Consider the following 26,468-nt stretch of genomic DNA (forward strand, 5'->3'; position numbering starts at 1 on the left):
AAGTTTGTGACTTTAAGATAGTTTGAAGTTTGTGACTTCACTCGGTACTCATGCCTCTCTCATAGTTTGATGCCTTTTGTATTGCTGTCGCTCTTGGCAAAAGCCAGAATTTGGCCTTTTGCCGCAACAAAGAAAGTGAGTCTCTAATATGGGCGGAGTTACATTTGACCACTGAGCTTATACACTGCCATGGTGAAACCCTTAAGAGGACTAATTAGGCCAAATATATATGGAGTCGTAGTCATCCCTCAGCTTTCTTGACGACGAAGCAAGTTTGGGCAATTAAACGTCACATCCTGGGTGACCCCGAAATTCATTTCTGGAATAGAAACACTAGGATACTCTTCGTAACAATTCGATACGATTCGATCCCATCCACGGTTCTTTAAAGAGGTACGGCGTTTCTCTGATTGTTTTGAGAAATTTAATACAATTTTCAGGGATTTATTTATTCTCTGAGATCCCTGTAATATTTCGAGTTATCAGGGGTCTGTTTTGTGTTTTTAAACCTTGCTTTTGCGGGTATCTGCTGTTTTTGTGTTCAGATTTAAATGAGTGGAATTCATGGGAACACTTGCTTGTACAACAATTTTGAATAACTTCAGCAGTCGTTGGAAACTTGTAATTTATAATAGGCGTTATTATGAGAACAAGTGTCAAAACATAAAAAAACCCTGGAAACATACGGAGCCCTAACTGCTGATGTAGCTTACTGCAAAAGAAAGACGATAGATAGAAGATGAAAGACGAAAAAGAGCGGATCACGACCAGATGTTGAACCCCTTATGTATTATCTTCACTGGTATGCACTTATTTTTGTGATCAGTTATAAGGGGATTTTACCTTCTATTACATCCAGATTCGTGGAATAAACAATATTTGAGTGAATGAGATGATTGGTAGCATAATTTTTGTGTAACGAGGAAACCCATATCCTTAGATGAGAGGTGTACACTCCTGGAGGGAGTAAATTTTATTTTTCTTTTCCCTCCATGTATCTTACTTCCATTGCCATTTCCATTCCAAAAATTGGCACCTTAGTATTTTAGCAATATCTGAGGACAGCAACATCGGATGCTTCTTTCCTGTTGTATATTGTCAAGAAAGGGTTGTCAGTGTTCCTTCAGAGCTACATTTTTTTGCAGGGTTGACTGTATTTCATTCAATCTGTGCCTAATCACTTTAGCTTTTCGAAGAAATCATATTTTGAATGCTTGGCATTCAACTTAGCATGGAGGGAGTTCTAAATGTGTTTAAGTCTCTGCATCGTTCTTGCCATAGACATCATGTATAAATACAACAGAGAAATTTATGGAGACGATGCGTGAAAAGGTTATTCATTAATCATGAATGTGGTTGGAACATTTGTAAGCTTACAAAGCATCACCAAGAACACATTATGTCCTTTCAATTTTAACTCAGTGGTAGTCACTTCTCCAATTAATATAGAAATATAGTCGCACCACTTATACTACTCAATTTTTTTTATTTTCGAGTTTGTGAAGATCAGGGGTCGAAGTTAACTGCATGCATATTAGGCATCTACAATGTTGGTGTGGCTTGGGAGTTTGATATTGCCTGCTCATAAACTTTCACTTGTCACGATTTTCATGCTTATAATTTTTCTCACTGCATTGAGATTTTTATGGTGACTTATTCAAGACTAGAGAATTTTTAGTCTAAACACATTCTTTTAAGACTGTCGACTTTCTTCATCAAAAGCACTGAGACACCGAAGAGTACTTGGAGGTTAGATTGAGTCCCTTTCGGAGAAGCTTCGTTATCCACTTTCAACCTGTTTTTTAAACATCACTTACAAAAATGGATTAATGTACAATTGTCTTCCCTTTCTTCCCTTTCATGAGCGTTTTTAAGAATGAAGAAATGTGGCCATGGCTACCATTAATTTAGGGTATTTTTGGACATAAATAAAATTTGTTATAGCCTTGTGGGCTAGCTTGAGTGGTTGAGTGCTTTGAGCTTTATGAAGGAGGTCTTAGGGTCAATCCCACCTTTTGGCTGCCTCTATTGAGAGGGTCCCACTTGATACCCCCATCACGCCAAGCACTGTAATCAACACTGATGGGTTGTAATGTCCCCGATGGATTAATTGCATATGGGAGGACGGAATAGCCTATCCAACCCTGTAGGCTATAGTCTTGATGAAGGGGGATAACCCAATTATCCAATGTTTTGGGGTAACATTGGATAAATTTTGGGTCGATTGGGGCAAAAAGCCCACATTGGTTGCACTTGCAACCCGTCACATGAGAGTGAACCACATGAGAAAATCTATAAATAAAGGGGAGTTGGAATCATTTTGGATCATCGATTTGGATTGGATATCTCTGTTTTCTTGAGTTAAGGTTCTGAGGGTTTAAGACCATTTCTTCTTGATTAGCTTTGGTGGAGGTGATCCCACCCTAACTAGACACCATCTTTCTCTGTTCTTGTGCAATTTATCCACGTGAACCAACTCAACACTATCTTGGTTAGTAAGGGAGAAATATTTCTCGTGACATTGAACAACTATCTCTACCTCAAGCCAACAAAGGTCATCAAGAGCAACAAAGCATTGAAAAACGACAGGCATTGAAAAGCAGCAAGACGAATCTGTGTTGGACTGTAAGGCCGCAGGAGGGTCAAAGTAAATTTCTTTTTGGCAGCTGAAGCGGGTTGGAGGGTAAGGACGGATCAGGTAACAGAAACACTAGCACAACCAATCCAGGATCAATCAAACTGTTTGGTGGTAGAAAGTTCTAACCCAGGGCTACCAGAAGCAAAGAGGGCCCCCCTTGATCTTTTAAGAGGCAACGGTTGCAAACTTGGAACAACATAACAGGGCATGTTGAATTGTTGAATGTAGGAGAAGGGAATTCGAATCTCTGTGGCAAGACAACCAACACAACTGTTACAACAAGGATTTCCCCATCACAAGTGGAACTTGGAGCAAAGGTAACATAACAGTTAGCCGGTAGTTAGACATTAGTCTAGTAACCAGTTATAGTTAGAAGATTGGATTATAGAATTTTGACATTGCACTTAAAGTATATTGTTGGGCGATTTACTACTATGTGGGCAATTAGCCTTATCTTTTGTGTTTTTGCTATAGAATAATATTACTGTTAACAATCTAGTACATTAATAGTTGAAGTGCTATATTGTGCATCTTTGGTCGAATCTACTGTTCATTGGATGCCCTAGTTAATCGATGATTGGTTGGAGAATTATATTATTGTTGAAGATCTTTATATTCATGCACATTATAAATGAACACTTACTGTTATATATAAATGAATGATTATGTTCTGTTGTTGATCCATTAAACACCCTAGTTCAAGTGAAATCCTAAGGGCAAAAATTACCCTAGGACGTTACAGTGGTATCCGAGTTGTGCACTATGCTAGCTTGTGAGTGTATGAGCCTTGTATGCTTCCAAGTTCTAGGGGATACATGTAACGTTACAGTCAGAAAGAAAAGAATTAACCACAATACAACCATGCGGGATAGGGAAGAATGAGGAGGGACAAATATTAATGATCTCTTACGTGTGCTAATTCACGGGCAAAGAGAAATAACTAGTTTGTTAGTGCAAGGGCAACAACAATTTGCCTAGGGACAAGAACAAAGGACACAACTCATTACCCAAGCTTTGGGAAATTTAAACTACATCTGCAACAATATTGCTAATGTGGGTAACAAGATCGGTGTTGAGGGGAGCAACAACCACAATCTTGGTTTTTTTGCACAACCCAACACAAGGCCAATCGATGGAAGTAATTATAGACGCTTAGTTCCTCAATTTTTGGACAACCAATCGACAACCAACCAAGGGACAGTAGACCAAAATGATTTTACAGAGTATTTCTGAGAATATGCAGCTTTGGGAGAAGATGTTTGAGTGCACATGGCGTTCAATGAATACAATGGCATTAAGTACAGGAGCAAGCCCAAGGCACAACAAAATCAGGATCTAATGTGCAAGATGGAGAAGTTGTCCATTCCCTCCTTTGATGGATCGACCAAAAGTTCAGCTAGGGCATGGGTACAAACGTTGGACACCTATTTCTGGCTAAATCCCATGTAGGAAGCAGACGCTATCCAATTTGCCACACTACATTTGGAAGGGGAGGCACATGAATGGTGGTTCCATGGATTGGTCAGCTTGGGGAACTTTGGCATAACATCTTATATGGACTTCATCTAAAGATTGATAAAACATTTTGATCGAAAGGATCCTTAGATTCATTTTGGAGAATTGGCACAATTCAAACAGATTGGAACACCAAAGGCTTTCATTGCAAAATTTGAACGAACAACAGTCAGGGTGATAGACATCTCGGAGCAGAGGTTGATCATGCTATTTGTAGAAGGTCTAGTTGAACCCCTACATGGTTGGGTCGAGGCCTTTAGGCCCACTACCCTACAGGAGGCCATCACCAAGACTCGAGATATGGGAGGTGCAGCACCAAAATTGAAGAGTCCACCCATTCCACAAATCCCTTCGATGGAGAAGAACAAGAAGACATCTGAGAAGGACGAAAAGAAGAAGGACTGATTGGATGAAGAAGCTCGAAACAAGCTTAGAAGAAAGAAGCTCTGCTTTACTTGCAAAGAGCCATGGAAATCTGGTCATTGATGTTTGGGAAAGGGAAAGATTCACTACATTGAAGTATTGTCTGATAGTGACAATGAGAGTGATACAACACAGGCACCAAGCAAGGAGCCTAGCATTTTTGAAGAAGCACCATCCCTAGAAGAGGCTAAGAAGCCATGTCCGAGAGTTGAAGGAGGTAATATTGCCACTCTCTCAGGAGTCCCTCAATATCACACCTTCAAAATCAATGCTATCCAAGGGCAATGAATCATAGAGTTGATTGATGGTGGAGCAACGCACAACTTCATTGATGCAACCGTGGTGGTAAGGAGAGGCATCCTTGCCCAATGAATCATAGAGTTGATTGATGGTGGAGCAACGCACAACTTCATTGATGCAGCCGTGGTGGTAAGTAGAGGCATCCTTGCCCAAGAATTTGAAGGCTTCGAATTGAGGGCAGCTGATGGGTATCATATGACATGCACACAGGTAGTTCCACATTTGAGCGTTACATTAGGTAAGTATACACTTCCTCATGATTTTTATGTGATATAATTGGCAGATACTAATGTGGTGTTAGGAGTACAATGGTTGTACTCGCTAAGAAGATTCTTAATGAACTACCTAGCGATGGAAATGGAATTCCGAGACTCAAATGGCAGCAAGGTAGTACTAAGAGGCATGACCAATGGTGGCCCCCGAGTTGTAACGACCAAGCAAATGTAGGCTGTACCTAAGCAAGACGAAGTAATTTGCGTGCAGATTGTAGGAGTGCAGACCCTAGATCGACAAGTTACGACCTTATGAGTTGGGATGCAAAGAGAACATTGAACATGAAACATGCACATTCTCGAGGGATTGGAAAGCTCACCTCTTAGTAGAGTATTCCAAAATAATTTTTCCTGCGAATTGTTGGATGGATTCATCCAAGATGATAGGTACAAGGTAGAAGATGAGATCATCTTCTATGAAGATCAGATATATTTTGTCTCTGAATCTACACTCAGGAAAAGCTCATTAGAACTTCACATGACAGACCAGCTGAAGTCAGGTTGGAGCTTCACCCTCAAATCGGAGGTTGCACAAATATGGAACGGCTAGTTGGCAAAAACGGGTCAAAGACAGATGGCAAAGACCCCAAAGAAATTCTGATCGCAGCAGCAGATTCTCCTGAGGTTGAGGGCAGTCTTATAAGAGGGAACACAAGACATATTGGCTGTAAGAAGCACCATCAAAAGCATGAAAAAAGGTATGTGGCAATATAAATGAATAGGGAAAATGCTAAGTTCTTTATACACAAATTTTCTGTGTTGTGTAAGAGCCATTGTTTACAGAATTGGGTAGCAAAGGCTGCTGATTTTCCAGAAAAAGCTCATGCCCTTTTTCCAGAAAAAGCTCATGCCCTTTTTCCAGAAAAAGCTCATGCCCTTGAACTATATGCCCCATTCTGTTATAGAATTGATATTGCACTCAATACTGCAATTTGCTGTGCTGCAAATTATTTTGGGACAGCAAAAGCTATGGAAAGAGAAAATCTAGTCCCCAAGAAGGATATGATTCCCGCCTCAAGTTTATTTCAGAATTTCGTTATTGTATTACAGACTGCCAAAACAATTGATCCTCCAAGGATTAATTGGTTCTTTACTTATGCAAGGGTGAAATTATGTGAAAACAGTGTCTTAAAGATTGAGAACAAGTCACCTATAAATAATGAGGAGACAGCAGCAAACACAGGGGCATCTTGTGGAGACTGTTATGAACTTATTATCAATTTTCTGCCGTTATTAGAACTATGGGAAGGTGCTACTGTATCAGGAGAAGTAAAATCTACTTCAGCAGTGACACAGCTGTATTTTTTTCACCTATGATATAGTAAGAAGGAGCAGCAACTATTGCATGATGACATTTCCCATCAGCATTATGTTTATCAGACTGCGAGTGGAAAAAGGGGGTGCTGGTATGCTCAATATGACGTCTGTGAGGCACCTAGACATGCCATTGCTTGAGGGCAAGCAATGTTGGGAAGGGGAGACTGTAAATAGATTAATTGCCCATGGGAGAACGGAATAGCCTATCCAATCCCGTAGGCTATAGTCTTGATAGAGAGGAAAAACCCAATTATCCAATGTTTGGGGGCAACATTGGGTAAATTTTGGGTCGGTTGGGGCAAAAATCCCAGATTGGGGGTTGCACTTGCAACCCCTCACATGAGAGTGAACCCCATGAGAAAATCGATAATTAATAGGGACTTGGAATCATTCTGGATCATCGATTTGGATTGGATATCTTTGTTTTCTTGAGCTGAGGCTCTGAGGGTTTAAGACCCCTTTTTCTTGATTAGCTTTGGTGGAGGTGATCCCGCCCTATCTAATCCTTTTGTCTAGTTTCGGTGGAGCTGGTCCCACCTTACCTAGACACCATTTTTCTCTGTTCTGGTACAACTTATCCATGTGAAGGCTGAATCAACTCAGCACTATCTTGGTTAGTAAGGGAGAAATCTCTGTGGTGACGTTGAACAGCTATCTCTGCCTCAAGCCAGCAAAGGTCGTCAAGGGCAGCAAAGCATTGAAGGACGAAAGGCATTGAAAAGAAGCAAGACGATTCTGTGTTGGATGGCAGGCCGCAGGAGGGCTGAAGTAAATTTTCTGTTTGATATCTGAAGCAGATTGGAGGGTAAGGACGGATCAGGTAACAGAAACACAAGCACAGCCAATCTGGTATCAGTCAAACTGTTCGGTGGTAGAAAGCCCTAACCCAGGGCTACCTGAAGCAGCGAGGGTCCCCCTTGGTCTTTTAAGAGGCAGCGGTTTCAGATTTGGAACAGTGGAACAGGGCATGTTGAATTGTTGAAGGAAGGAGCAGGGAATTCGGACCTTTGTGGCAAGACAGTCAGCACAGCTGTTACAGCTAGGATTTTCCCATCACAGGAGGAACTTGGAGCAAGGGTAACAGAACAGTTAGCTGGTAGTTAGACATTAGTCTAGTAACCAGTTACAGTTAAAAGATTGGATTACTGAATTTTGACATTGCACTCAAAGTATATTGGTGGTCGATTTACTGTTGTGTGGGCAGTCAGCCCTATCTTCTATGGTTTTGCTATAGAATCATATTACTGTTAACAATCTAGAACAGTAGTAGTTGAAGTGCTATTAATACTGTGCATCTTTGGTTGAATCTACTATTCATTGGATGACCTAGTTTATTGATGATTGGTTGGAGAATTATATTACTGTTGAAGATCTTTATATTCGTGCACTTCATAAATCAATGCCCACTGTTATATATAAATGTTCTGTTGCTGATCACTAGGTACCATCCATGAAATGCAGGGAAGTGCCCAGGGGTTTCCCCACGAGATTTTCCTTGGTTCCTTGGTAGAAATGCAATAAAATCCATTAAATTTTTGGACCTTTCTGTCATAAAGAGAAACAAGAGAGATCGATAATAATGTTGTCTTAACTGTTTATGAAAATGAAACCTAGGCAGATAAGGTTGTAGGTTTTCTGTAAGTTGTTATTTGGTTGAAATTGGCATTGTAATCTTTACATGAAGAATGGGTATGCTCTGGAAAATTCCCTGATATATGAATTGTTGTTAAATTATTGGAGTAAAACAGCTTGACAGGGGGAAAAGATCATAAAATTGGCACAAATTAAACCTGTTGAATCTTCGAATAGAAGAAAGCCTGCCCCAGAATGAAGTTTATTTTACAAGCTACATTACAAGATACATAATTTATGCTCCAGAGAGTGTAGAAGTTTTCCAACTTTTGAAATTAAATCTTTTAGACAGAAAATATGATTATCATTAGATTGTTACACAATTAATGTTTGGAAAATTGTGATGGGAACATCTAGAAGAAAAGCAGCCCCAAGTTATTTTTCCTTCAAGTTCCACCTGAAATGCAAAATCCATGTAGTAAGAGCTCCTTGAAGGACCTATGACACCTTGAGATCAGTGGAATGTTGAGCATCAGTTGTTAAGCACACACTTTTGGCACAAGAGTGTGTGCCTTGAATTGCCATTGGTGACTTTGATTTGTAAAGCAATGCACAATTGGTTTTACAATATGTACTGCAGCTGAGACACATGCACCTCCTTGAACAAAATAACTCTAAATTGACAGATTGAGAGCCTAGTGGACTGTTAGATTTAGAGCCATTTTCCAGGGAAAATGATTGCCAATTATTTGAAGTAAAACACCTTTCATGAGATATAGGAAGTACTTTAAGAACTTGGCATTATTTTGTGCAATTGGTCAAAATTTATCCAATAGAATATAAAACAGAATAATATGTGAATTTCTTCTTGTACTTAATTGTGTGAAAATGGGTCAGTTAGATTGAAATTTTAATGCAGATCAAATGTTTGGGTTTTTGCACTGAAATGTGCTAATTTTTGTCAGGGAAAAATAAAATGACAGTAATGAACTGAATTTTTTTGACCTGTAAAGAAGTTCACAACCTACGCAAATACTTGAGGTTTAGTTCATAACCCACTTTGAGCGAATACTCGAGGTTTAGTCCACAACCCACTTTAAACAAATGCTTGAGGTTTAGTTGACTACCCACTTTGAGAAAATACTTGAGTTTTACTTTGGTTTATGTTGACAGAAAACACCTATTTGAAGTTATATGAGAATGTGTCTTACCAAAAGAAAGCTCTGATGTGATAAATTCTCAAAAAAAGATTTAATTGGAGTAACTTAGCTTGAAAGAGGGAATGTTCAATGATGAAGCATCTCCTTATCATCCTTTACTCATTTCCCTTGGCTCGATAGAGAAACCTTGAAAATCACTCTTTTTTACATTCTAGTTGTCCATTGAAATGTCCAAATGATTTCAGCAGTTAAAACATCACTGTTATTTTCCATATGTAAATACAAGGTGGACAAATGTTTAGGTTACAAAAAGCTCCTATAGATGCATGAATGCTGAAGATTTTTCTGCAATAACATGTTTGGCTATCAGAATACAGAGGCATACCTTTTGGGATTGAATGACAAGAGTGACTCTGATGGTTGTTTTTATCTAATAAATCAGTTGTTGCATGTCATGTTTTCTGAAATAGCTACAAACGCTTACCTTTCGTTAAACCTATTTTTGGTAATTTATGGCTTATAAAAATGCTTTTGGAGAGGCTCTCATTTTATGTTGTTCATAATCAAGTTAGTGAAAGGAAGAATTTGACTTGTGAAAACAGAAAATCAATCGAGGTTTGTGCCAACAAATTACAGTTAGGGTTCTGTCACTCTGTGTGGGTTTAGGATTGTTTGATGGTCAAATTTTGTGATTTGCAGGTTGTGTGATACTCAAATCATAAATTTCCTTTGCACAGTAAGAAGCTATTGGGATTATTGAAATGAATTTTTGCTTTGGCAATCTCATTTGAAAGGACCTTAGAGCTGTTGTAAATGTTTAAATTTATTTGTTGCGTTGCTAGTTATATTTTTGAATATGACAAATGGACAATTTTTGTTGTGTCCTACTTTCTGGTGGTTCATTTTGTTGAAATTTGGTAGCTTCAGTCGGTATTTTCATTGGCAAAATCAAAGGAGAAACCATTTATATTCCAGGTGTCCAAGTCGGCCTCATTTGCACAAGTCGGCCCCAATACTTGAAGGGGTTTGACCCTGTGGTCAAAATCCACCTCTTGACTCACATATATATTGACATTCGATTAACCTCATTTGGCATCCATCCATCACTTCACTCATTCTATCAATCAAGGAGTTCTGTTCACATGTGCGAAAGAGAAAGAAGACTGAAGTTTCTAGTGAAGTTTGACCTTCTCTCATTTCTCTTTTGACCAGCGTTGACTTGGGCATTCTAGGTGCTGTCTGACCGAGCTTTTGACTAGACTTGGAGGCCGAACTTTCTGTGATTCATTGACTGGTTGTTGACTGAAGATCTGCCCCTGTTCTGGGCCGTTGACCGCATGTCAACTTCTGAATTTTGACCAAGACGTTGACTATGGAATTGGAGGCTGAAATTTGGCCCCTGTGACCAGCTATCTCAGGACCGAAATTCGACCCTCTTGTGGAGAGTTTGACTTTGAACTGTGTTGACTTTTTCTCTCTCATTTGACTAGTTTTGACTTGGAAATTATTGAGGTCAAGGTTGGCATTTTGACTGGAATATTCTGATGTACTATTGATGAATTGAACTCTCTCTCATAAGGAAAGATTACCGGTTTTCCCCCTTGTGGGGTTTTGTCCCAAGAAATTTTGGTGTCTCTTGATTTATTGTTCTGTGATCTCTATTGCTCTATTGAAGTTTATGGTTGAAATTTTCAAGTATAACTACTTAATGATTGGAATGCTCTAAAGAAGTCAAATTGTATCATTGGAAGTAGTTATCAGTTTGAAAATTGTTCTAGTCTTGTTTGCAACTAGAAAATCAACATGGTATTAGAGCTTTGGTGAAGAAAAAGAGCATTGAAGAGAATTGAGATCACCTTGAAGAGCATTGAGATCCTGCATCTTTTGTCTTGATTGGTAATCTTCATCATGGATTTCCTTCATGAAAACAAAAAACAAACTTGAAGGAGCTACAAACTTCAGAGCATGGAAGACTAGAATTGACCTTGTTCTTGCAAGGCATAACATTTTGGGTATTGTGAAAGGAAAGGTTTCTAAACCAACTGATCAAGCGGGAAAAGACAAGTTCCAAGGAGATGACACCTTGGCTATGAACATCATTGTGAAATCTGTTAGAGACCATCTAATTCCTTTATTGCTGATCTCAAGTCTCCCAAGGAAGTGTATGCTGCTCTCATTGGTTTAAACTTTATACACCATCAACAATATTAGTCAATCTATAAGTCTAAGGAATCAACTTCGTGATGTGAAGATGACAAAGAATGATACATTGGCATCATATTTTGTAAGGATATCTCAATTAAGAGATCAACTCAAAGCTATTGAAGAAGAGGTACCTGATAAAGAACTAGTAGCTATAGCAATCAATGGTCTGCTTGACTCTTGGGATTCTTTTGCATCAAGCATTAGTGGAAGAGAAACTGCTACTTTTGATAAGCTATGGGCTGCTTGCACTCAAGAAGAATCTAGGCTCATGTCCAAAGGCAAGATTCCAAATCCAGGTGAAGATTCTCAAGCTTTTGCAACCCACTCAAAGAATAGCAAGGGAAGAAGAAATTTTGGAAGATTTCAAAGAAATACAAGTAGAAGACCTACTTTAAGATCTGCTCGAAGACCTGCTCGAAGACTTGCTCTAGGTAGAGGACTTTCTCAACAATGAAGATCTCCTCCTCCTTCTCAAGAAAGAAGGGACATGTCTACTGTTCAATGTTTTCGTTGTCAAGCATATGGTCAATATCAAAATAGGTGTCCTCAAAGGAATGATGATTGAAAAAAGGAAAGGGAAGCAACATGCTTTTGCAACTGATATTAATGAACCTGCATACAAGAAGAGGAGGCTTAGGAAGGATTCTGATAATGATGAATATTCCTTTTATTCTACTTTTACAGGTTCTATTGTAGGTCATGATGAAATTTGGTTGGTGGACAGTGGTGCCTCTAGGCACATGACTGGAAGTCGTGAGAATCTCTTTGAATTGGTTGAAAAGAAGATAGCTCAAAGGGTTGAGCTTGGAGACAATGGCAAGTATGAAGTGAAGGGAATTGGTTCATCATCCTTCCAATTGGAATCAAGACGTAATGTCTCTATTAACAAATTTTATATGTTCCTAATTTGAAGAAGAATTTATTGTCCATTTCATTTCTTGAAGAAAAAGGATATAGAGTTGCCTTCGTTGATGGTCAAGTTCTAGTATGGAAGAAAGACTCCTCCTTTGAATTTGCCAACGTCATTGGTGTATGAATAGGAGGCCTATATAGTCTCCTTGGATGCTCAATTCAAGCTTTAATACATAACACATTTGATCTTTGTGAATTATGGCATTGAAGGTACACCCATGTTCATTATAAAGCTTTGACTGAATGAAGGATTTTGTTAAAGGTGTACTTTAAATCAAGATTGAGCATGATAGAGTTTTCAAAGGATGTGCTCTTGGGAAAAATGTCAAAAGAAGATTTATTAGCAGTGATAGTAAGTCCAAAGGAATCTTGGACCTTATTCATTTTGATGTTTGTGGACCTATGTCTAACAAATCCTTGGGTGGACAATTTGTACTATGTCACTTTCATTGATGATTACTCTCGTAAAACATGGATTTATTTCTTGAAATCCAAGGATGAAGTGTTTGAAAAGTTTCAACAATTTAAGGCACAGGTTGAAAATGTTACAAGAAGAGGGATCAAGACTTTAAGATTTGCCAATGGAGGAGAGTATGTATCCAAGGAGCTGATTGCTTTCTGCAGGGATGCTAAAATTAAGAGGGAGCTGATAGTTCCTTATAATCCCTAACAAAACGGTGTTGCTAAAAAGAAGAACAAAACTATTATGGAAGCTGCCAAAACCATTCTTCATAATCAAGAGTTGCCTATGTTTCTATGGGGAGAAGCTTCAAAGACAACTGTTTATGTTCAAAATAGATGTCCACACTGAATCTTGGATTATAAGATTCTTGAAGAAGTCTTCATAGGTGAGAAGCCTAATGTTGAACATTTGAGAATTTTTGGTTGTCTTGTTTATGTTCATGTTCCCAAGGAGAAAAAACAAAATCGGAACCTTCCAGGAAGAAGGGAACTTTTGTTGGCTATAGTGAAAATTCAGTCTTTCAGAGTCTATGTACCGGGACAATGATCAATTGAAACTTGCAATGATGTCATTTTTGATGAGGATGTTGCTTTCTGGAAGTCCAAGGGATCACACTTGGACTCTGATGATGAGATGCAGGTGGCTCCTAAGATTGTAGAATTGAAACATAAAGAGCCTGAACCTATGGATCAATATTCTCTTGAAGAGTTAGATGAACCACATGAATTTGTTGATTCACAAGAGTCACTGTACTTGAGACTAGAAAGAGACCAACTTGGCTTGAAAGAACTTTAAAAGAAGCAGAAGGACATGCAACACCTTGTGGCACCTTCAGAGAAAGCAAGAGGCCAAAGAAGTATTCAGGTTATGCAACATTGATGAGTAAGATCATTGAGTTTGAGCCATCGACCTATGAAGAGGCAACTGAACATCAAGTTTGGAAACATGCTATGATTGAATAGTACTAGGCCATATTGAAGAATGATGTATGGGAAATCGTGCCAAGACTTGAAGGAAAATCTGTTGTGTCTTCCAAATGGATCTACAAAATCAAGCATGCCGCTGATGGAAGCATTGATAAGTACAAGGCAAGATTTGTGGCTCGTGGATTCTCCTAGAAAGAGGGAGAAGATTATGAAGACACATTTGCTCCTGTTGCTAGGTATTCTTCTATTAGATCTATTATTGCTCTTGCTTCTATTACAGGTTGGAAATTGCATCAAATGGATGTGAAGACTACTTTTCTGAGTGGAGTCATTGAAGAAGACATTAGAGAAATTTTGAAGTCTAAAATGGGCCTCCTAAGGAATATTATAAAATAATAGTGGAAATAATAAAATAAGATTAGATTACCACAACAAGTTTTGTAGGGAAAAAAGAAAAAACTACTTTTTCAACTTGTATTTTCAACTTATCTCCTTGCAATTTTACTCAAATTTTGAGTGGGGCACTCGTTGGATGCAAAATTTAATTTTGCATCTAAGAAGTACCCATGTTGCATACTTTCGATAGACCCTACTACATGAAAAATGTGAAATACATGAAAAAATGTGATTGCTCATTGCATACTTTCGATGGACCCTACTACATGAAAAATGTGAAGTACATGAAAAAACATGATTGCAATCATGTTTTTTCATGTATTTCACATTTTCGTGTAGGGTCCATCAAAAGTATGCAACATGGATGCTCGCTGGATGCAAAATTAAATTCCGCATCCAACGAGTGCTCCTGCTTGAAATTTGAGTAAAATCACAAGGAGATAAGTTGAAAATATGAGTTGAAAAAGTAGTTATTTTTTATTGTTTTTATCTTTTTGCTTTTTTACTCCAAAAATTGTGAATCATTCCCCATGGTTGACATCATCATATTGAATTCTATTGGTTCTTATAAAGTTGATTTTTGTTGTACATTTTTTCTTGAGGCCCATTTTTGACCTCAAAATTTCTCTAATGAGTACATATTGAACAACCTCAAGGCTTTGAGATTCATAATAGAAAGACACATGTTTGTAAATTGAAGAAACCCTTGTATGGGCTTAAGTAGGCTCCTCGTGCATGGAACTCTCACATTGATAGCTATTTGTTGAGTCTTGGTTTTACAAAGAGGGATGTTGATCCAAATTTGTACTTCAAAGTTGTTGAAGGTGGTGAGCCCTTGATTTTGGTGCTATATGTAGATGATATATTTTTGACAGGCCCTGAGAATCTCAATGTCCAGTGTAAGAGGTCGCTGATTTCTAAATTTGAGATGAAGGATCTTGCTCTTGTGCATTACTATTTGGGATCGGAAATATGGAAAAATCTTGGTGAAATATTTGTTGGGAAAAGAAAATACATCATTAAGGTCCTTCATAAATTCGGCATGATTAACTGCAAGTCCATGGACTCTCCCATGGTTACAAATTTGAAGAAGTTTTGAGATTGTGATTATGATTTGGTTGATCCCTCTTTGTATCGCAAATTGATTGACTCATTGAACTATCTAGTGAACACTAGATCTGATATCTGCTACACTGTGAACATGTTGAGCCAATTCTTGGTTGAGCCTCGTCATGTGCATTGGGTTGCAGTGAAACATATGTTGAGATATCTACGTGGCACTATGAATTATGGTTTGAGATATGTTTCAAACTGAGAATGGCAACTGCATGGTTTTACAAATGTTGATTGGGCTAGATGCACTGAAGATAGAAAGAGCACTTCTAGTTTTTGTTTTAGCTTGGACTCTGCTATGATACCATGGTCAATTAAGAAGTAGACTTCTGTTGCTCTTAGTATGGTTGAAGCTGAGTATATAATTGCCTGTTCAACTTGTTGTGAAGAAGTTTGGCTTTTGAAAGCTATTTGCTAAGGTGTTGGAATCGACTATTGTATATTGTGACAATCAAAGTTGTGTAAAGTTTTCTGAGAATCCAATTTTTCATGACATGTCGAAGCACATTGAGATCAAGTATCATTATATCTGGAATATTGTTCAGAGAGGAGCTGTGAGGCTTGAATATGTTAAAATTTGGGTAACAGAGGACAAGTGGTTCCCTAAGACCTTGTTCTTTGGCCTAGGGAAAAGTGTCCAAATTTATTTTTTTACTTTTCTCCTAAAGTGACTTTATAAGTGGTAAAGTAAAATTAATTTAAAAGTGACTTTATAAGTGGTAAAGTTACATTCTAATTTAAAGGTGACTTTATTAAAGTCAATTAAGAATTAGAAAGTGAAAAAATGACTATGGAAATAAAAGGCTAAGTGGGTGAGTCAAAAAATAGAAAGTGAGAATTAAATGCATATTTATTCTCATCCCTAGATCTAAATGAATCTCAGCCATTAGATCTTAAGGTAACCCAAAATGTCATTTAGAGAACAAAATGAGAAGAAAAGAGGAAAAGATCATTCATTCTTTTATGAGCATTTGAGAGAAAGAGAAGAGAGAGCAAGGAGAAAATTTCTGAGCAGTGAGGAAGTGAAGGACAACAACGAGACATTTCAGCAAATCTGGGCAGCAACATTTATTGGCACGCATCCCAAGGCAAAACCGTACAGTAGGAGAAAGGCACAGAAATTGAGGAAGAGGGACATCATAGAAATCAAAGAAGAGGGAAAGCAAAAAGGGCACGAATTTTGAGGCAGATTTGGGCACAAATTTCGAGGCAGCCATACTGCTGAAATTCGTACAGCCAGTACAACAAGTTTTGGGCACATTTTTCGAGGCAGGCCATACAACATTTAATGCTGTTTTATTGATGTAAAAATTTCTGTTTTGGCTATTTGCTGATTGGCACAATTTTCGAGGTGGAGTTTAAGCATGGAAATTGAGTTAAGTTGTAATTTGTGGTTTCTGGAATTTTCACTGTGTATTTCAGTTTCTGTATAAAAGCATTTTCAGAAATAAAGAAGAGATCTCAAATTGGCTTTCCCCAAGAGTTGTAGGGGGTTTTTCTAGGGTCACATTGACAAAAAATCACTGTGTTATTTTCTGTGTGTGGCTGTCATAATTTTGCTGTGTTTTATTTTTGCAATTTCAACTGTTGTGAAATCTCTAAATTTGTGTTTTCGGAAAAATATTGTCATTTCCAAATTTTAGAATTTTTATCATGTTTGGATTTAAAACTAAATGCATGGAGTGATAAGGAAAACTGATAACTAGAGTGGGGGTTGAAATTCCTTCAGAATACATCCCCATTGATGAGCAGGTTACTGATGTTTTGACAAAGCCACTGTACCAGATGAAGTTTGCTTATTTCAAAGAACAACTTGGAGTTGTTGAGAATCCGTCTCTTAGAGAGAGGGAGCATTGATTGTATAGCATCATGAGATTGACAATCTTCCTTGGGCTTAGCTGAGAGACCATGGTTTATGGTTGGGATGGTTGTCCTGGTTACTCCCTTGAGTCATTGAGATTCACTAAGAAACCAATGTTGTTGGGGAGTTTCATTTTGAGGCTTAGAGTGATCCCTTAAGTGATTGTGTTTGACTAAGAGACCAGTGGGTTTTGTTGGGGACACGGATTTTGAGTTCTCTTCCTTGAGTCATTGTGTTTGATTGAGAGACCAAGTGGACTTAGTCGGAAAGATTGATTTTGTGTACTATCTTGAATCATTGTGCTTGACTCAGAAACCATTTCATATGGTTGGAGAGGTTGGCCTCATCGATTTAATCCCATGGTCAGTTGGGTTTTGACCTTGATGCCATTGGGTTTGGCTCGTGGGATGAATTTGATGCTATGTATCTTTCCTTATGATGAGACTTGTACAATTGATTTTGTGATCTCTCCCTTAGGTCATCACTAAGAGACCAATGGATTGGTCGGGGAGATTGAACTTGAGAGAGAGAATGAAAAGTACCTCCCTAGGTAAGAGGGAGTGTTGAAATTTGGTAGATTCGGTCGTTATTTTCATTGGCAAAGTCAAAAGTCAAAGGAGAAATCATTTATATTCCAGCTGTCCAAGTTGGCCTCATTTGCACAAGTTGGCCCCACCACTTGAAGGGGTTTGATCCTATGGTCAAAACCCACCTCTTGGCTCACATATACATTGACATTCGATTGACCTCATTTGACATCCATCCATCATTCACTCATTCGATCAATCAAGGAGTTCTGTTCACACGTGTGAAGGAGAAAGAAGACTGAAGTTTGTAGCGAAGTTTGACCATCTGTTATTTCTCTTTTGACCAGTGTTGACTTGGGGATTCTAGCTGCTGTTTGACTGAGCTTTTGACTGGACTTGGAGGCTGAATTTTCTGTGATTCGTTGACTGGTTGTTGACTGAAGATCTGCTCCTGTTCTGGGCTGTTGACCAAAAGTTGACCACAGGTTAACTTATGAAGTTTGACCAAGACTTTGACTGTGGAATTGCAGGCCAAATTTTGGCCCCTTTGGCCAGCTAGCTCAGGCTGAAATTTGGACCTCTTGTGCAGACTTTGATTTTGAACAGTGTTGACTTTCTCTCATTTGACTACTTTTGACTTGGAAATTATTGAGGTCAAGGTTGGCATTTTGACTGGCATATTCTGATGTACTATTGATGAATTGAACTATCTCTCATAAGGATAGATTACTGGGTTTTCCCCCATGTGGGGTTTTGTCCCAAGAAATTTTGGTGTTTCTTGATTGATTGTTTTCTGTGATCTCTATTGCTCTATTGAAGTTTATGATTGAAATTTTCAAGTATAACTGCGTAATGGTTGGAATGCTCTAAAAAAGTCAAATTGTATCCTTGGAAGTAGTTATCAGTTCGAAAATTGTTCTAGTCTTGTTTGCAATTAGAAAATCAACACATTTGTACTTGATCAGAATTTTCTTTGTTCCAGGTATGGACTTCACTACTTCTGCTACATTTTACTTATCAGTATACGCTGACAAATGCATGGGTTATATGAAGTTAAAACACATTTAGACAATTTGCTGAACCTGTACCATTTTTCCTTATGTTACTCAGAAACTTTCTTTTGTATTTTTGTACTTCTTCTCTTATTCAGCGGTTTCTTCACTTGTGTCTATGAACAACTCTTCAGACTTCGTCTAGTTACTCAGATGCAAAGGTAGTGATCACCGTTTTTTGTATTGCTTATTTTAATTTGGAAGTAAGGCATTACACTATAACCTGCATGTAGCTCAAAGCATGTTACTTTTTATTATTTGAGCTGGTCAAACTCAGGGTTGAGATGTAAATTGCACTCATTAGTTGCCAAATTCATTCTTTGTGATGATGTTGCACTAGCCCATGTGTTTAACAATGGGTTGTCCTGGTGACCTGGGACATGTTCCAAGTTGTCTACCCCTATGAGAGGATGAATGGGAAAAGCTTACCACTTCAGATAGAAATTGTAGGGTTTTGAAATACTAATTGATTGATATTATGTGACAGGTAAAAGTCTGGAAATGCGATTGTAGGAGTTTATCCTGTCTATCAGAAAAGGAGGGAATTCTTTTCTCCATAGCTGAAACTTGGTCCGAGCTTGATAGAGCAAGACTGCCAGTAAAACCTTTCGAGGTTGCACCATGGTTTCCTTTGAGATGAATGATCGGAAAAGTGAGTTCATTTTATCTATTTCTCAACTTTAAATATTATTTATAAATGACCTTGTGTTAACTGTGTTCATGTGTTCAGCAAAAGTATTATTTGATATATGTGAAAGATTTCATTTCTATCAGGAATCAGGATATTTGTTTGATCTCACTAGAAATTTAATTTTTCAGATTAACTAACTTGATTTATGACAGAGTTTTACATGTAGATTTAAGTATAACGGTCTCTCTCTGTGATGTTCAATTTTTCTCAAAGCTGTTTTAACATGCAAAAAGGCAGGTATAAAAATGCTTTGCAGTCGCCTAACAATGACTCTCATCCTAGAATCTAATTACAGAAAACGGACACAGCTCTGATGATGCTACCAGCTAGAATTTCCTGAACGCATTATCATAAAATTATAGTTCTACGTATCAAAATATGTAAAAAATGCATGTTTAATCTTTTTTCATTTTTTACATAGTATTTCACTATTTTCATAAAGTTGCCAATAGAAGAGATCGAGGCTAAGGGGGACATGGCGGCACTTCTCATGTGTTGAGATCAGAGAAGAGAGAGAATGATTGAATGGAACCACCAGAAAACCCTAAATCAGCATGAATCATGAGCACATTATAGAGAGAATAGAAGGTGAACCCATGAACAAGAGACACAGGATATGGTGCTTGTAGGCTAAAGAGTCAATCACTGTGAATCAATGTGATGAGATGATACAAATGAGAGCCTGTATTGTGTATGTATACACAACTTGAGTGAGATGTCCTTTCAAGAAGGGAGGCATCCTTTCAAAAGGGGGTTATCGTCCCACAAAAAAAGGGTACACACCCCAAGAGGGTGGCTAGGTGGACCTAGTCAAATATATAAAAAATACAATAGAGAGGATGCTTAGCCATAAATAACCACATGTGAAGATTACCATCATTCCAGTGTCCTCCCTTAATCTTAGCATGGGGACATGAAGAAGGATGATAAAGTACAGCTTATCTCCAAAATTTGTGGAGTCAATAACAAGAGTATCATACTCTGAATCTGGTACAGGTCTATTTGTAGAGTACACCACCATGTGTAACAAAGCAGTCCATCTGGTCCAGAAAAGAGAAGTCATTGTGAAGACTGCAAGAGAACCCACTAAAGGGGCCCAGAAGTGGTTTGAAACCATATAATAACAGTGATTCAGAAAATGTCACTACCAAGAAATTGTCTGGGTGAATAGAACCAGCGCTGGTCGTAAAAACCACAGATTTTTAGCTGAATGACAGCAAAAAGATAGTGCGTCAGCCTAGAAGAGGGTACAGCACTGCAAAAAGTCTCATTGGTTTTGCTGCAAGGACCAAAAAAGTGCCAAAGAAGAAGGATGCTAGTGAAAGAGGCTAGAAACCCTAGAAAACTGTGTTGTCTCAAAACATGCTGAAAACACCAACTTTCAGACCTAGAACCAGCTCTTGGGCAATTTTTACTGGCATCGGGCTCTTAACTCCAGATTGGCTTTAAATGAGGGGCTGCATAATGAAGAGGAAGTTCACAGTTGCTTTGATATCATGTTGAGAGCACAGGAGAGAGAGAAAGATCGAATGAGACCACCAATGAACCCTACATCAACATGAACCATAAGCACATCATGAAGAGAAAATGAACTCATGAACAACAGAAACAGAAGATATGGTGCCCCTAGGCTAAAGAGAAACAATCACCGTGAATCAATATTATGAGATGAAGCATTGAGAGTGTGAGATTTATATTTATATGTTATTCAGGTGAGGTGTCCCTTGAGGAAAGGAGGTGTGCCTTCAAAAGGGGGTTATGGGACCACAAAACAAGGGCACACACTCCTAGAGGGTGACTAGGTTGACCTGGTTAAATATATAAAAAATACAAAAAAGAGGACACTTAGCCATAAATGACCATATTTGAAGATTACTATCATTCCAAATTCCAACATTGTATATGTGAGGAGGGTTTGCCTACATTGTTGCTGCGTACATCACTAATTTATACTATTATATAAATGATCATATTTGAAGATTACTATCATTCCAAATTCCAACATTGTATATGTGAGGAGGGATTGCCTACATTGTTGCTGCCTACATCACTAATTTATACTATTATATACCACTATATCTATTTTCTGTTTAGTAATGTAATATAATATGGGCACTTTAAGAAGAAAAACATCACTAGTTTCTGCTTTTTTGATATTGCTAATGTGGATAGAGATTATTTTTCTTGTTTTCTAAATATATGAGTTCATAATCATATATTGACACAGAACGATTGTTATAACAAATGTCTGTAGAATCTCAATAAAGTCTACTTCTGGTCCAGTTATAGTCAAGCTAGTTTTCCTATCACGATGTGATCCTTAGACATATAGTTCTTTTACTTACACTTAAAAGGCTTTACACACCCATATGTTACATTTATTGTTATCAGCAATTTATTGCTGGGGGTCTGAAAATTAAATTATTGGCATCATTGGGGAAAATATATGAAATTATTGGGAAACTTAAAAAAAAAAATACAAAAATATATATATTTTTTTTCAAAATTTTAAGCTTCCAAAGCAACATTAACATCAAACAAACACATTGTCATATAAATATGAACAAAACTGCAATCTAAAATGTGTTAAGTGTTGTTAAATGGTACATCAATCATTAACACTGAAATATGCTATTTGTCCTGCAGTCATAAGGTCTTAGAAACTAATACAAAATCACATCAAAACAAAAATAAATGCATCTCACGAGATGATCATCATGAGGTGTCTGCATACCATTAGGATTATTTGATAATCATAATGCACTAAGAAGGTGTGGCCGAGGATTAGGTTTCCCTCACCCTTGAGAAGCTTGTGGTTTCCATGCAGTTCCTCAATTCTTCCCTCTGATTTCTCTTCCTAGCAATATCAAGAATTGAGTGCTTTGTAATAAGGATAATGTGTGGGGTAGCTATAGGGAAAATACCCACTACATGCCCTAGGAGTTTGGCAAGGTGGTATTTCACGTGGGTGATTTGTCAAACATCTCTATTCCACAGCTTGCAACTCAGCTTTGTTCTATTATCACCCTCACATGGTTCAACATACTCCCACATTGGATCAATGTCTTTGCCATTTGGTAGAGTACTAATTAAATTTTTAAAATTTAAATCTATGACACAAAACAAATGGGGAAATTCAGAATCCAAATCCACAAAAAAGTCAAAAGAATGTTGTGATTAAAATATCGTAGCCACATAAGTGTTAAATTTCCCATTAAAAAAGGGCACGAAGGGGTATATCTAATGGAATTTGCAAATCCTATACCAGATCATTGAAAAACAATGAAAATGAAAGTGCGCGCACACATATTTTTAATGTACCTGCGAATATGGATATGGTAGATTGGAGTAGATCCCTAGTCCACAAATGCTTAGTTGATGGCATTGAAAACAGTAGATTTCTCCTTGTTTGCTTGACGGGAAATGGTCACACTAGCCTCAGAGCTCGATCCTTTTGGCAAAATTTGCAAATGAGGTTGAAAACCCTGAACTGACATCTTAAACTGTAAACAGCAGGGCAATAATTTGGTTCGTCTCACGATAATTTCAAGAGGAGCAAATTGTTGCGATACTTTGTGTCAATATTATTGCCAAGTTCAGTTTTGCCAATATTGTTGCTGTAATTACGTGACAGTGATAATTGCAACGCTGATATATACTGCTGCCACATCTCTAAATTTTGTATTTTGACAGATGAGTTCTTACTGGTAGCCTGGATACGTACTATGAGATAACTTAGTTCTATATAGCATGATAGTTACCATGTTACTGTTTTTGTTGGCCATATAAGTATAATCCAATTACGTTAGCATGCTACATGGCATGATTGATTAGTTTGACTAACCTTATCTTCTGCGTGAATCAGAAATTGGCATAGGTCTTACAGGCTTTGGTGTACTTTTCTCATTTTTAGGAGTCATTTTCTTCTTTGACAAGGGTCTGTTGGCAATGGGAAATGTAAGTCCTCACTGCTCAAGACTTATGGGAATTGTTGTATGCTTGAAAGCAACTCTAGCAAACTAACTGGATGGTTGTTTCGTGATGTTATCAGATCCTATTTTTGTCTGGTTTGGCATTGACAATTGGTGTGAAGTCAACTTTACAGTTTTTTATGAAACGTCAGAATTACAAGGTATGCAGTTTATAGAGCTTCTGATTCTGTATTGCCTGTGCTCTTTGTTGTTTTGCAATTTACATCCATGTTGGCATGATATAATTCATTAGTTTAAGATTGGATATTTTATTTCTATATATTTTCAGGATTTTTGTCAATTGTTTGTGTGTATTTATTTAATTTTTTCCGAGGAAAATTTTGTGGGGAAACCCAAAGGATGCTTCCTCATATTTGTGGATGGCATTCCTAGTAAACCAATTGGTAGAAGACTAGTGCAGCTTATCCAGGAGCATTTGAACCGGGCACCTGCCAGCAAAAAACTAGTGAAATGCCTAGCAACATTGGTGACAACTGGTTCAGAAAACCTTTTTGGATATATATATATATATATATATTAGTAATATTATGGGTAGTTTTTTTCCACTTTACAAGATCATGCTGGTTAAACATGTCCTTATATCGTTGTTCTTTGCATTTGGCTGCACACTGTAGTTAGATGATTCAATATATTATATATGCCTTAATTACATCCCCCATGGCAGAAAAAATCATGTTGTTATATATATAAAAACATGGTCTTTGAAACAAATGGATGCATTTATTTTGTTCATATATACCGCAGGGCACTATATCCTTCATCATTGGATTCTTGTTGGTTCTTGTTGGATGGGCTCTTTTTGGCATGATCTTGGAAGCATATGGATTTATTGTTCTCTTCAGGTTAGTCTATATGACATGAATTGTTCATCTGTTTTTATTTAAGCTGTAACTCATTTTTGTTCCATGATGAAGTAAGATCAGCGTTTTGGTAAACGTTAAAGATAAAATTCTGTTTCTGTGATGCTTAATTTTACATTGCCTATTCTTGCAGTGGTTTCTGGCCCACTGTTGTGGTCTTTTTACAGAGGATTCCTGTTATTGGTTGGATATTCCAACAGCCATTTCTTGTTTCGGTAAGTGACACACACACATGTATACAGATAAACATCTGAGCTATTGTTTATAGTATGTGCAGCGTATAGGATTGTATGCTAATTCATTCTCTGGATACCTAACTAGATTTTGCATTGTTTGGCAGCTTTTTAGTCGTTCTCGGCAGAGAAGGGTCCCTGTGTAATCTATATAACTATGTTTAAGCAAGGGTTATACATTTTAAGTAGCAATGCGCTGGGAAATCGTGTTTGAAGATCTTTTGTATATGTTACTGGTTTAATTTTTCTCCAGTTCCATCTGTAAGGACACGTTTACATTTTAAGCGAGTTTCATTTCAGATTATTCCCTTCAAGTGCATAATTTGAATGTAAGACATCAGCCTCACACTTAATGTGTGGGGTTTATAGATGAAGTTCAAATAGTGATCCTTAGAATAAATTCTCTCCAAGTTAATTGTCAAGTGAAAAGCACCTACATTGCTCTTAAAAATCTTGGGGTTCAAAGCCGTCTACGCGAGTTTGCTTAACAGATCTATTCATTTAAATTCAAATAAAATGCTTATTCTTTGAAATACATTATTCTAAAAAACATCTCTCTTTAGATATGCGTTTGTGTTGTAGAGCGATTTCGACATTCAATGCATGCATCAAACTCTAAACCCCTGAAATTTTCGCTAAGAATAATCCCATTAAATTGTAACTAATTGGCTTATCCTTGGTCAGGTTCGAAATAAGACTTTACTTGGTTTTTCGGCTACGCAGTAAATTTGATGTTTTGCATAGCTCATTTGGCGGCTCTGTTTAATTTCTCGGTCTAAGTTTTGTTCTATTGTTAAATTCTATTCCTTAATTATATAATTAAAAAAATAATTATATTTTTATATTTATATTCTTATTATTATATAATATTACCACTCTGGATTAGTAGTTTTCTGTAAATTTTGGGAAAACTTCTAGTAGTTCCCGACACCTGGTACCCAACGTTCCCACGTTCCAGAAACTCATGCAACATAGTTTTTAATCTATAACCTTAATCTAATTCTCTTCTACTTACATTAATCTAATACTCTTCTACTTACTACGGCACTACTCACAATAGCTAAGAAAGGAAGTTAGCCAGTAGTAGAAGAAAGACTCACCCACCTACTAGCTTAGCTAGGGAAGGTAGTAGGAGACGAAAATTCACTTATTAAACTAGGAAAGAAATTAAACTAAGAAAGGAAAGAAATGAAGATATTTGGAAATAATGCTTACATCAGTAAATTAGTAAATAGGTAGATTTGTTTGTTGAGTGTATTGTGTTGTTGAGATATTTTCTCAACAACAATCTCTTATTTTAAAAATTGTTGGATCTCAAGAGCATTATTTATGTGACATGTATCTGGGTTTTATAGTTGAATAATACTAATGAATTTTATAATTAAATAATACTAATAAATTTTATAATTGAATAATACTAATTATTTTGAATAATCTGTGCACCATGTCTGTTTTTCTAATTTCCTTTTAAGATAAGAAAAGGCAATAGTTTAATTCACTCACTAAAGAAAAAGATAAGAGTTTTTAACCCAGTAATAGCAGTTTGAGGAGTAAAAATATTATTATACTTAATTTATAATCTTAATCTAAAAGTATTATCGTATTTTATGTTGATTTATATATTGAATTTATATGTCATAGAAGTTGATTTTATTTAATTAAATACACAAGTTAAGATACAATACGACAAATTCGTTGTGGCAAGCACGATCATGGTCATAGGCACTTGGATGGTTTTTGCAAGCGTGTAATGGGCAAGTCAACCTCGCTGGCCAAAGAAGATGGCTCTCTTTGATGACCTTGTGGGTTTTCACGAGCCATACGTGTGAAAACCTTCGAATTTGTAAATATTTGAGTAAGGTACTCCTTTAATTATGAGTAACAAGGAAAGTTTAGCACATTCTTAATTCTGATTCTAAATGAAACAATATTTTTTCTATTCAACCGAATTTAATGAGCCAATTTGTTTGCCCTTTCTTGATATTTGGCCGATTTAGAATTTAGTCGGGCCAATTTAGAATTTAGTCATAGAATGTAGCC

At 37.2% G+C, this 26,468-nt stretch overlaps 1 protein-coding gene across 4 annotated transcripts; it reads left to right on the top strand.

Annotated features, from left to right (window-relative positions):
• LOC149250463 (vesicle transport protein GOT1-like) lies at window positions 1–24,963 on the top strand. Of its 4 annotated transcripts, XM_089459099.1 has the most exons (9): window positions 1–393; window positions 546–802; window positions 18,751–18,813; window positions 19,140–19,304; window positions 23,209–23,300; window positions 23,395–23,475; window positions 24,080–24,177; window positions 24,329–24,410; window positions 24,536–24,963. In XM_089459099.1, the coding sequence occupies exons 4-9, from the start codon at window positions 19,274–19,276 to the stop codon at window positions 24,572–24,574; spliced, it is 423 nt and encodes a 140-aa protein (XP_089315225.1). In that variant the 5' UTR covers window positions 1–393; window positions 546–802; window positions 18,751–18,813; window positions 19,140–19,273; the 3' UTR covers window positions 24,575–24,963. The 4 variants fall into 4 exon arrangements, with proteins under 4 accessions (XP_089315225.1, XP_089315226.1, XP_089315224.1 ...); XM_089459100.1 differs by lacking the exon at window positions 18,751–18,813; XM_089459098.1 differs by lacking the exon at window positions 546–802.
• Window positions 24,964–26,468: the final 1,505 nt, after the last annotated feature.

Source organism: Pinus tabuliformis, chromosome 7, assembly GCF_031772625.1.
Source record: "Pinus tabuliformis cultivar Carrire ecotype Pingquan chromosome 7, CPIR1, whole genome shotgun sequence".
NCBI lineage: Eukaryota > Viridiplantae > Streptophyta > Pinopsida > Pinales > Pinaceae > Pinus > Pinus tabuliformis.

Bases quoted from the DNA above. Each gene is read 5' to 3' on its own strand.
- LOC149250463 (XM_089459099.1), top strand. From the start codon at position 19,274: ATGGTTTCCTTTGAGATGAATGATCGGAAAA. The intron at 19,305-23,208 runs GTGAGTTCATTT...TGCGTGAATCAG, and splicing joins TGAGATGAATGATCGGAAAA to AAATTGGCATAGGTCTTACA. The intron at 23,301-23,394 runs GTAAGTCCTCAC...TGATGTTATCAG, and splicing joins GTCTGTTGGCAATGGGAAAT to ATCCTATTTTTGTCTGGTTT.